We start from the raw sequence: 11,353 nt of genomic DNA, 5'->3' as shown, positions 1-11,353 counted from the left end.
TAATGTCAAGACTATGTGTGGCACATAGCACCTTTACTGATTATGCTATATGTATGGCTCATGGTTATGTATGACAGTATGCGAGTATGTATTTATATGCTAGATAGTATCCGGTTGAAATAGACCGTAGGGATAGGCCAGCAACCAAATATGTTAAGTAGTATGTTGATATGTATAGTATGTGGTATTTGCGGAACTCACTAAGCTTCGTGCTTACGGTTTTCAGTTTGGTTTCAGGTACTTCGTTTTCAAAGAAAGGAGTCGGCTCGATCGCAGCGCATCATACTCTGATATTATTTTATGATAACATGTTTTGATTACGGATACTTTGGTCTTGACATGTGATGTTATTATGAATGTTTTTATATTGTTGGTTTTATAATAACTTAATTAAATAACAAAAATTTGGTCTTGAATTTTGGGGATGTTACAAACATGCTCAAGGCGGATGCTCATGGACGATGCTTATTGATGATGCTCATGGACGATGATCATCGATGATGCTCATCGATGATGCTCATTGATGATGCTCATGGATGATGCTCATAGACGATGCTCATGGTCTATGCTCGTTAATGATGCTCATGGATGATGTTCATGTATGATGCTCATGGACGATGCTAATGAAGTTAAAGGTTATAGAAACGCCCACATAACATTCTGTGATTGGTTGGAAATTAGGGCATCCCCTTCATAGGCTAATTATGGATAGGCCTGGCCCAACAAAATCTGGCTTACCCATTTTTGCCTATAAATAAGCTCATATCCTCATTCATTATTCATTCAACTTGTATGTGTGTATGTGTGCATAATAATTTCAAGAGAACAATCATTGTTAGGTTGAAAACACATCTTTCAGAGCAGTTAGTAAGTAAGAGATATTCTTTTGTTTTGAGACCTTAAATAAGGTGTAACATTTGTGTGTGATTGTAATTGTTCTTGGAAGTTTAATAAAATCCTCTCTCTCTCTCTCTCTCTCTCTCTCTCTCTCTCTCTCTCTCTCTCTCTCTCTCTCTCTGATGTTGGTCAACTTGACCTAACCATGTTAAATATTGTGTTCAACTTTGATTTAAGTTTTCAGAAGTTTTATTTCGCAAGTTTCATCGAAGTTTGTTCAACATTTGTCTAAAGAGCTAAACTTGTTTTGTTGTTATAGCAACATTTCGCTAATTTATTTGACAACTAGGTGTGAGACTCATGTATTACATAGGTTTAATTAAAAAAAATAAATATAGAATTTTAACAATTTGAAAAGTTTAAATTTATAAGAAAAATTAGAAAATTTTTGAATTATTAAAATAAATGAGACTTTAATGTATTGAATACATTACATATATAAACTCTTTCTAATAAATATTTTACATATATATTACCTTACACATTAAATGTGGAATTTTAATTTAATAAAATGAAAAATACAATAAAATGATAAGTGGAAAATAGAAAATTTAAAAATTTTAGAAAATATCATGTATCCAAATGATGGAGAATAGGACATGTGGTAAAAAAAACTTTCATTTATTATAGTAGATAACTTGTCGTCATAGACCAATTATTATCCACTTTTAATGATTTTTTTTGTAAATTTATTAATTTATTCTCGGTTTTTTTAGATGTTTTATAAAACTTCTCATGTAATTTTTTTAAACAGATGCAATATTTGAATAGGATAGAAAATCCCTTTAACAACAACATTAATTAGGAAAGTAAAATGAACACTATTGAATAAAATTAAAATTAAACAAATTAAGATTTAAAGGTTAAATATAACTAAGTTTGTAAAAAGAAATGTTATTAAATGAAAGAGGTTAACGGTAGAAAACACAAAAGCCAAAATAAAAATAAAAATAAAATAATTAAGTGGTTAATAATATTTTCGAATTTTCTATTGACATTTTCTTATCAATGTTCTCTTTTTGTAAAAAAACCATTTAAAAAATTGATACATTTGACTTTTTGGATGTACATTGAGTTGTGACATATCTACATAATATTAGTTTATAGTTTACACATCAAATGCCTTACCAATTGAATAGCACATTAACAGACCCATGTCAAATGTGTAAATTTATGAAAACAAAAGTTAATGTGTCTAATGAATCCTTGATATTTTCCATTTTAGGTAAGCAATAATAAAAATTTCTCTGAGATCACCTATCTTTGTTACTATTTTCATCTGAGCATATCTTATTGAATTCCCTACCATTGCAATTTTAAAATGTGTTTTAGAATAAGAGTTATCCACATCATTATTAGGAACACTCACCAACCAATGTGAGACTAGTTTCCTACTCCCACAAAGAGTATTAATTCATGACATTTTAACAAAGAGAAAATAAATTTCTTCCTACTTTTTATGCCTACAATTATTCATACTCACTAAAATTATGATAAATCACTATTTAATTTAATTTTATTTGATATGTTTCTAATATGACTTTAATGAGTTAGTTCAAAAAATATGGAATAATAACACTTGACATAAGAATATTTATTTGAGTAAATTACACGAATGGTCCCTATGGTTTAGGGTAATTTGCGTGTTTGGTCCCTAACTTATTTTTTTAACTCGGAAGATCCCTATTGTTTGTTTTTGTTACGCGTTTGGTCTCTATCTTATCTAAAAAGACTATTATGCCCTTGATTTTTTTGATTTATTTAAATAAACACACCCCTAATCTCACCCCCTCACCTTATCTCACCTACCCCATCATTATTTTCTCTTTAAATAATAATCTTTTTAGATAAGATAGGGATCAAATACATAACAAAAATAAACAGTAGGGATCAAACGCGTAACAAAAACAAACCATAAGGACATTCCGACTTAAAAAAATAAGTTATGGACCAAACACGCAAATTACCCCAAACCATAGGGACCATTCATGTAATTTTTCTCATTCTTGAATTGTTTTACCAATGTTTTGTGATTTAATCCTCAAGTCCCCAATAACCTGGAAGTGAATCCGGGATGTTATGGTTAATAACTTGTTCATCCACTTAAACAAATATTTACCACGACTTTTATATTTTAAAAATAATAAATAAATAAATACACCATTTTTGAATAAATTGTAAACCACTATAATCACTTTGAAGCTAAAAGTATCATCAGTTTGTTGTGGTTCAAAATTTAGCAAATGCATATATTAGCTTTCACCTCTAATCATCATCTATTCTGTGCATTGAATTTTTTGACCTATAAAAATTTAACTTCTTCACCTTTTAAATTTTTGCCTCTGAAAACATCAAAAAAAATATATAATTTATTAGTTTATCGATTAAAAAAATTATTTTTCCCAATTACCAAATTTCTAAAAAGGATAAAATAATCATACCACTAACTTTGAGATAAGATCACAAGACCAAAGTATGTTGCTACACCAAGAAAAACAAGAGACAAGAGTCCCCTGAAAATTATGGATACTATTTTTAGTCAACATTTAGTCAAACATAGCAAATTTTCATGAGTGAATATATATAAGAGTAAAATTACCAAATTACCCCCCATCCAACACCATTACAAGGACAAGGGCAAACTTCTGCAAACTTTTCAGCATCACTAGTGTGAACTTGTCTAGAAATTAAATCCCCATATATATCTGTATAAAAATGTAAATACTTTATTTGTCATTTTGAATTTTATAAATCAACAAATCAATCAGAAAAATATAATGTGAACTTAAAATGATTCATGAAAAGGATCTTTACCATAAATAGAAAAGACACTGTTCATCACACCTGCAATTTTGTATGAGGGGCAAATTTGTAAAAACTTAAGTCAACATTGAGAGATAAAGAGGTCAAAGATGGTATTATTACCAATGAACATTATAATGTATCGAAGAATCCGAACTTTTGTTGTTTCTTGTAAAACCCAAACTATTGCAAGAATGATAATAAATCCTGATGATTATAAATTTATAATATACAAAAAACAGGATTAGATGTTACAAATTTTATAAAAATTATTGGAAATAAAGATTTTGTAAGCACGTATTAGTCATACCTATACAAAGCCCACGAAGTGTCCACTGTAAAAATGATATTTAGTATATTAATCAGTATTTACAATAGTTTTTGTAATTATATTTAGTATTATTAATTAGTTAGAAATTAAAAGAAATATTGTTGCTTACATTTTTAGCAACAAAAAGAACGATTATTAAAGCAGCTGCTAAACATCCTGCAGCAATTCTTGCTGCAAGAAGATTTGTTGATGCCAAGATCAAAACCATTCCCCAAAATGATGATCCTAAATCTGTAAATATACAAAAGAAAATATAAAATTTAAGATATAGATATATAGATATATAGATATAGATATAGATATAGAGGGAATTTAGTAATTTACATCCAGCTGGCAAGATAAACCAATAAACACCACCACGCGTTTGAGTCATTCCACCTTCATCAGCATGAATCTGCATTCCTTCAACCTTGAATTCAAAGAAAAAGTCGATCAAATGATAATTTAGGCAATGATTATTAGTTATCTTTTGGTATTGTGAACGTTGATTCCCTTTTGCATATAGGAATTGCTTACATGGCCACATGTAAGTTTGCAAGCAACAGCATGACTAGCTTCATGAAGAAATACAGTGACAAGCTTGAATGGTAAAAGCACCACTGTTCTCCATAGCTACAAGAGGAAATCAAATGATTGCATAAAAAATAAGAAATTAATAAGCATATGATATGATAAAATCATAATATTAAAGCAACGAGTTGAATTTTTCTGCATCTACACATATTCATAGACTCTTACAGACAGGATCAGATTCAATGTATGTGAAAAATAGAAAATCGTAAGTACATTCGGATTTCTGTAATCATTTGGAATTCAAATCATCATGTGTTATGTTATTAGATCCATCTCTGAATTTTCTAATCTGTAAAACCTGATATAAATCAAGCAAAAATAGCGAATCCGCATCAATCACTTAGACAATCACTTAGTAATTCATCGAATCGACGAGAGAAGCATAAACTAAATTTGCTTTTACAACAACTAAGAGCCAGAATAGAATAACAAACCGCGAGAATGACGACGACGCAGAAGGCGAGAGTGATGAGGAACACTAATTGATCGTGATTACAGCAATTTCTGAGCTCCCAATTGGCCATTTTGTTAATAACTACAGAATTCTTACTGATTATCAACAAAGAAGAAAGAGAATGAAGAAATTATAATATAATATGGTAGTTTCTGCGGGGTTTGGATCTAGAGAAGAGATGGCCATGATCGATGGCGTGAGTCAATGCGCGTCTTCCATACCTCCATTAATAATTTACAGAAATTTTGAGAGAGAGAGAGAGAGAGAGAGAGAGAGAGAGAGAGAGAGAGAGGAAGGGGTGAGTTTGGGTGTGTAGTGTGAAGGACTTGGGGAAGAACAATGTATTTGAGTATTCCCATTGTTTAATGTTTATGCATTGACTTATAATTCAAACCTTTTGTCAGAGTGGGTCCAAATACATTGCATAAAGTTTAACAAATATTTACATCGTTTTTTTTAACATTTTATGTACTATTAATCGACAATAACAATTAAATTATAATTTTACAATAAAGGATTAATAAAAAAATATGTTTATTATATTGAAATGGTTAAATTTTAGTGTGAATTATAATTTTTGATTATTATGTATTGTTTTTTACTTATAGTAAAAACGTGTTTCAGTTTTTTTTATTTTAAACAAAGTACGATTTACTATAAAAAAAAAAAAAATCTGCCAGTAATGATGATTTGAATAATTTAATTGTTGTGCTGTCATTTGATAATCAAACAGCTGTATATGTTATTGAAATGAATGGAAATTAATAATTCTGGTTATTTTTGGTAAGAGAATATATATAGAAGATAAAATACAAATTCACCCCTTTTGTTATTTTTGTATGTAGTTAACCTCTTAAAATAGTCCCTTTAAATATTGAGAGTAAAAATAACATATTCGGAAATGCATTTCCTCTAGATTTGGTTTAAATAAGTAATATATTTTATTTTTAAACAGTTTATATTTACCTTTAATTCTGTTTAAGTTGTAATATTTTAAATATATATATAGTTAGTTATAACTTGTAACACTTATTAATGACAGCTAAAACGAATATTGACTTTAAAAAAAATGATATAGTGATAAAACATTTTGATACTTCCATCTTAAAATAAGATAATTAGATACAAATCGAAGTTTTATCTAAAAAGTTTTGTGAAAAATATTATTTTAAAGTAACGAAATATCTAAAATGGTCGTTTTAACTTCCTCTTTGTGAGCTTACAATTGCATAAACTCAAGAGTTAAAAAATATTATTTTAAGGTAACCATGTATCTTAAATATTAATTTTAGACCCACTTTATTAAATTTGTTAAAAGTGTCTCGTTTCTCCTTTGTAATTATAATCATTCAAAAATTCAGGTTTTAACCGATTAGATAGATATTTTTTTTTCAGGTTTAAACAGATCTTTTTGACTGAATAAACCGAAAAACTATTTGATTTGCACAAAAAATGATTTTTCCGGTAAGATATCTTTCATAGAAAGTACCAAAACCATGATCATTTGTTATCATTCAGCACAGTCAGTTATACTATCAAACAGTATGATTTCTTTTCCAGTCAGTAAACTTTCTCAGGCAAAACTTTCCAAAACAACATTTCCCAAACAATGGAAAGGACCCTTAAGTTGTCAAAACTTAATGGCATGGCAGAAAATCGTTTTATTTTTATCGATTTTATTAATATTTAATAACTACAACAATGTTACATCATTCAACTCAATATTATCTTATATTTGAAAAAAAAATCCAAATATATAGTCCAAGTATCCAACTATTTTAACTTTTTGTTGGTTCATTATGACCCCACAGAGGTCCAATATTTGATACTTAAAAGTTTATGTATAGAATGTCAAAAGGGCTTCTTACTCCCAAAAAAAAATCCTCCTACATATTAATCAGAAAGTAAAATTAAGAATTGTATAAGTGCTTCTCAATCGACAATCAAAACCAACTCCACGTTTGGCCATTTTTTAATTTTTTTTGAACTTTATTTATTATATTTTACTTGTGATCTTTTTGGTTTTGATTACTTGAAAAAACTTAACAATTAAAATTTTATATAATTGGTTACCTAAAAACCGCTTTAACTTGAATTCAACTACAAAGTTGTAAAACCCCACAAAATGAGATAATCCCCAAACAAAACATGAAAACCAACAAAGGATCCGATTTCAGAAAAGAGACTGCATAAAATATTAAGAAAAAAAAATAATAACTTCCAGAATCAGACAATTGAGTAACAAACTTCAATTCTAAAACAACTAATCTTAACATCATCAAACCAAAATGTAATACAAACACAAACATCAAAACAAACTCCTGAATGAACTCTCTAATCCATCTCTGTAGTACCTGAAAGAAAGCAAGCAAACAAAACCACAAACAAAAGGGCATTTTAGTCATTTAAACAACACTCAACTCAAGACATTTTTCCAAACCATGGGGGTGTTTGAAAGTGATTTATACACATATATTTGCCGTATCAAAATCAGAATCTCAAGCTATAGTTTCTTGAAGTTAGTTTTGATGGAGTTACAACTTGAAGGGTATATAAGTAATTTCACCTAATATGTTACTGACGCAACATCTGCTGAAGCTGAAGCACTTGGTTTCTTTGATCAGGTGGCAGCTGATTAACTTGATCAGGTGTCAGACTCATTACCTGCTGAAGTAATGCCTTCTCCATATCTGCAGTTAACTGCACACATGCAAATAAATAATTAAATAAATAACAAGTTAAGAAAAAAAGAAAAATAAAAAAAATTACCGATGGAGGTCGTGGAAGCTGAGTGGCTGAGGTCATATGAGCAGGAAGAAAAGATGATGTGGCAGTGGGTCCCACTGCATTTTCAGGCATCCAATTGGATCCCCTTTCTGGTTGTTGTGAAGGGACTCCCATTTGGTTAAAATCCATTCCTACATGTGAACCTCCTCCCTGTAAAAAATTCATAAAAGGTAATACCAATTTATTATTATTATTATTATTTTTAAATCCAATTGAGATTTAAAAAGAATAACAAAATACCTGATATAACCCTTGAGAAAGCTGCTGATTTGGGCCTTGAGAAAAAGGTGGGCCCATGCTAGTAGGAGGTCTTGAACTTGACTACAAAGTTCATGAAAAAAAAAAATTACAAACCCTAAATAACTCAAAACACACAAAATTACGAGTTTAGCCTTACATGAAACATGGGTTGTTGTGAATGGTGGAGCTGGGGTCCACCCGGGTGCTGGAAACCTGAAGTGGGTCCCATGTGAGAATAGTTTTGATGAGGGAAAGTTTGCATAGAAGGTGGTCTTGGTTGTGGTGGTAGTGGTGGTTGAAGAGGCGGTTGGAGTGGCAGATGAGAGATGTTACTTATATGTAAAGGTTGCTGTAATGGAGTAGATGCGGGAGGTAATGGTGGTGGTGGCTGGGTAGAATAATGAGATGGATGAGCCGCCATTGGTGCCGCCTGAGGTTTGATCTGAGCTCTGCCATGTTGTGGTGGTTGTAATGGAGGTAATGAAGGGGAAACAGATGATGGTGGTGGTGTTGAGATGGTGGTGTGGTTTTGTTGTGGTGGTTGGTTCTGTAGTGGTGGTGCTAGTGGCTGAACTGGCGGTGGTGCTGGCTGAGGGTGGTGGGTTCCGGTAGGTTGAATGTTGGGTATCTCTTGAGGTGGTTGCAGCATTCCTAGCATTATTTGTGCCTGAAGGTATAAAGGAAGAAGAGAGACAAAGTGACAAACATCAGGAATTACATAGATGATAGAACCCTAATCGTTGATTTATTGAATCTGAATCATAAGAACAAATACACAGAAGATATAAGTAAAAGTAAACCCTAGATATTAGATTAGAACAAGACCTGAAAGAGAGCTTTAGTGAGTAAAGGGTTTTGAATCAAGATTTGTCTCGCTTGATCCTGGTTCTGTTCGATCAATGTCTGCATAAGGAAACACAGATAAATCGATTACATCTGTTTGAGTCCCAAAATAAGGTTTTCAAGTTTAGTTTTTCATCTTTTCCCCTAATTCAAGGAAATAAATTACCATATCAAGCTGTTCATTCTCCCTAATCTGACTAAATATGTTGAAATAAGAATCCAGTTTAGTCTAAACTCCTCACATTCACTTAACAACAACAACAACATACAACGAAGTTCTTGTAAAATTCGGGAAACAAAGGAGGAATCGTCAATTTGAAAAGAAAGAAAAAAGACAGAAGAAGAGGGGTTTGTGTTTTTACCTTCATCTGGGACATGATATCGTAGAGTTGATTCTTTGACATTCCGGCGATATTCACCGATAGACCATCACCGGTGGCCTGATTTCCGGCCATTATCACGGTAGTTTGGGGTTTTTTTCCGGGTGATTTTGATTAGGTTATAGCTTTTAGGGCTCTTTCGTAAGAACTGTGAGAAGATGGGGTGGGTCGAAGGTACAGACAGGGGAGGGAGAGCAGACGGTGAATTTGTTTGGACGGAGATACAACGATCTTTAGTCGTCACTCACTCGCCAGTCACCAGCCTTCTGGGTCTTTGCCTCTTTGGGTCTAATGTTCCATTTGAAAACAAAATTTCTGTTAAAAAAAATAATAATAAAAAGAGAGAGAAGAGAAATTTAGGTTTTTTTGTTTTTTTTTTTTTTTTTGAAAAAAAACATTTTCAGATACACACCACTTATTATCTCGTAGTTTGTTTTTTTAGAAGTTTTCAGAGTTAAAAACTTTTGTGCGTGCTCTATTTAGCGTAGCACTTGTACTGCTTCTTCCAACTTCTTTTTATTCTTTTTTTTCTTGCTGAATTTTTATTATACATTGTTGAAATTTTATTCCACTTTTTTTTGTTTATTCTTGTTGAACTTTTTTATTGTTTTTTTATATTGAATAATGATAGATTCTTGACGAAATATCATTATTTTTTTGCGTAATATATTTATTTATTTTTTGTTGAAATATCATTATTTTTTATTGAAATATCATTAATTTTTATTAAATTTTTCATATTAAAAAACTATTTTTAATTTATAAAATTAGTTTATTTTAACTTTTTAATATCTGCAGCAGTATGCAGATATTAAAAAAAAAACAAACAAACAAACAAACACGCTTCTTATTACAGTCTACAGTCGTTTGGTCCACCTCTTCTATGCAGAGGGTTGTAGAGGTGATCCGCATACTTCATAAATTTTTGCTTCAGAAAATCAAACAACACCTAAGTAAACTAACCATTTTTTTGTGTGTTTAAAAAAAACTATTATAATTATAAATACATATAAAAATTTAGAATAGGAAATGAATAGTAATATTTTCCACATTCAGATTTTGGCCACAGTAATTTATGGAGGTTGTCAAATTTAGTCATCAGTCAGCGGGTGATCAATGTAGTGTCTTCTCTATCCACCGCTTTAAGATTGTGTTTGGCACGCCACAGTTAGCTGAAAAGCTAGCTAATTTTTCGAGTTTTTTTAAGTTGTCATGTTTGGCAAGCCAAAAAGTAAGTTATAAGTTAGCTTTTTATGAGTTTTCTTAAAAAAAAATTCAAATATACCTCTTAATTAATTATAAAAACACATTCTTTTAAATGTCATTTTATATCATTTCATATTTTGCAGCTAGCTTTACCAAACATCATTTTTTATCAGTTAGTTTTTCAGCTATCAACTAACTTTGTATTTAACAGCTAGCTTTTCAACTATCACCTAACTTTTCAGCTAACAGCTAGCTTTTCAGCCAGTAAGCCAGGGGCGGAACACGAACAATATAAATAGGGGGCCAAAACATAGACATCCATATTTTTTCTAGATGAAGTCATAATCTAATCAATGTAATTTCCTATATAATTATCAGTTCACTATAAAAATAAAAAATTAAAATTAAAAAAAAAAAAATTGTTGCTCTCATGAATGATATCCAAATGGCAAACTGATACATTTCTAGTTTATAACTTCATATTATAATAAAAATATTAATATAAATATAAAAACAAAACATTAAGTTACAATTAAATAAAATATTACATATGTGGTAGGTGTTTATATTGAAAAACTAATTAAAATAAACATAAAAGACTATGCTAATCAACACTGAGGATTGCAACATTTAAAAGAAAACGGAAACAGTACACTAGAAGACTAGAAGAAAGAATTAAAAACTAATTCAAGTATTATCGTGATGCTGGCAAGTTTTCCCCAAGGCTATTCTCAAATACAATTAAATAATAAATTAAAAGTAATATTAGCAAACAAAACCAAAAAGAAGAAAAGTAAACAAAAGTAGAACTCAAAAGTCAAAAAGCATTACCTTCGTTAC

The 11,353-nt window shown here is 30.4% G+C and overlaps 2 protein-coding genes across 3 annotated transcripts; both read right to left on the bottom strand.

The window, feature by feature from the left end:
- Positions 1 to 3,060: 3,060 nt before the first annotated feature.
- On the bottom strand, positions 3,061 to 5,397 carry LOC145030762 (uncharacterized). Of its 2 annotated transcripts, none has more exons than XM_078979174.1 (10): positions 5,038 to 5,397; positions 4,547 to 4,642; positions 4,355 to 4,439; positions 4,140 to 4,261; positions 4,010 to 4,034; positions 3,823 to 3,906; positions 3,712 to 3,741; positions 3,497 to 3,602; positions 3,339 to 3,410; positions 3,061 to 3,239 (listed from the first exon to the last, which is right to left on the bottom strand). In XM_078979174.1, the coding sequence occupies exons 1-9, from the start codon at positions 5,125 to 5,127 to the stop codon at positions 3,341 to 3,343; spliced, it is 708 nt and encodes a 235-aa protein (XP_078835300.1). In that variant the 5' UTR covers positions 5,128 to 5,397; the 3' UTR covers positions 3,061 to 3,239; positions 3,339 to 3,340. The 2 variants fall into 2 exon arrangements, with proteins under 2 accessions (XP_078835300.1, XP_078835299.1); XM_078979173.1 differs by having other exon boundaries at positions 3,346 to 3,410.
- Positions 5,398 to 7,228: 1,831 nt separating this feature from the next.
- ESP1 (hydroxyproline-rich glycoprotein family protein) lies at positions 7,229 to 9,612 on the bottom strand. Its single transcript, XM_078979172.1, has 7 exons — positions 9,290 to 9,612; positions 8,910 to 8,987; positions 8,242 to 8,751; positions 8,085 to 8,165; positions 7,827 to 7,994; positions 7,624 to 7,757; positions 7,229 to 7,411 (listed from the first exon to the last, which is right to left on the bottom strand). Exons 1-6 carry the CDS (start codon positions 9,380 to 9,382, stop codon positions 7,632 to 7,634), a joined length of 1,056 nt encoding a protein of 351 aa, XP_078835298.1. The 5' UTR covers positions 9,383 to 9,612; the 3' UTR covers positions 7,229 to 7,411; positions 7,624 to 7,631.
- Between the last annotated feature and the right edge of the window lie 1,741 nt (positions 9,613 to 11,353).

This window comes from Lactuca saligna, chromosome 2, assembly GCF_052625555.1.
Source record: "Lactuca saligna cultivar CGN05327 chromosome 2, ASM5262555v1, whole genome shotgun sequence".
Lineage (NCBI taxonomy): Eukaryota > Viridiplantae > Streptophyta > Magnoliopsida > Asterales > Asteraceae > Lactuca > Lactuca saligna.
The sequence above is the reverse complement of the archived record's forward strand: the minus strand, read 5'-3'. Positions and strand labels throughout refer to the sequence as shown.

Excerpts from the sequence above, each read along its gene's own strand:
- LOC145030762 (XM_078979173.1), bottom strand. The coding sequence starts at position 5,127 with ATGGCCAATTGGGAGCTCAGAAATTGCTGTAATCACGATCAATTAGTG. Across the intron at positions 4,643-5,037 it reads GCGTCGTCGTCATTCTCGCG|CTATGGAGAACAGTGGTGCT; the intron begins GTTTGTTATTCT and ends TTCCTCTTGTAG. Across the intron at positions 3,907-4,009 it reads ACTTCGTGGGCTTTGTATAG|GATTTATTATCATTCTTGCA; the intron begins GTATGACTAATA and ends TATAATCATCAG.
- ESP1 (XM_078979172.1), bottom strand. The coding sequence starts at position 9,382 with ATGGCCGGAAATCAGGCCACCGGTGATGGTCTATCGGTGAATATCGCC. Across the intron at positions 8,752-8,909 it reads TCACTAAAGCTCTCTTTCAG|GCACAAATAATGCTAGGAAT; the intron begins GTCTTGTTCTAA and ends TTATACCTTCAG. Across the intron at positions 7,758-7,826 it reads AGCTTCCACGACCTCCATCG|TTAACTGCAGATATGGAGAA; the intron begins GTAATTTTTTTT and ends GCATGTGTGCAG.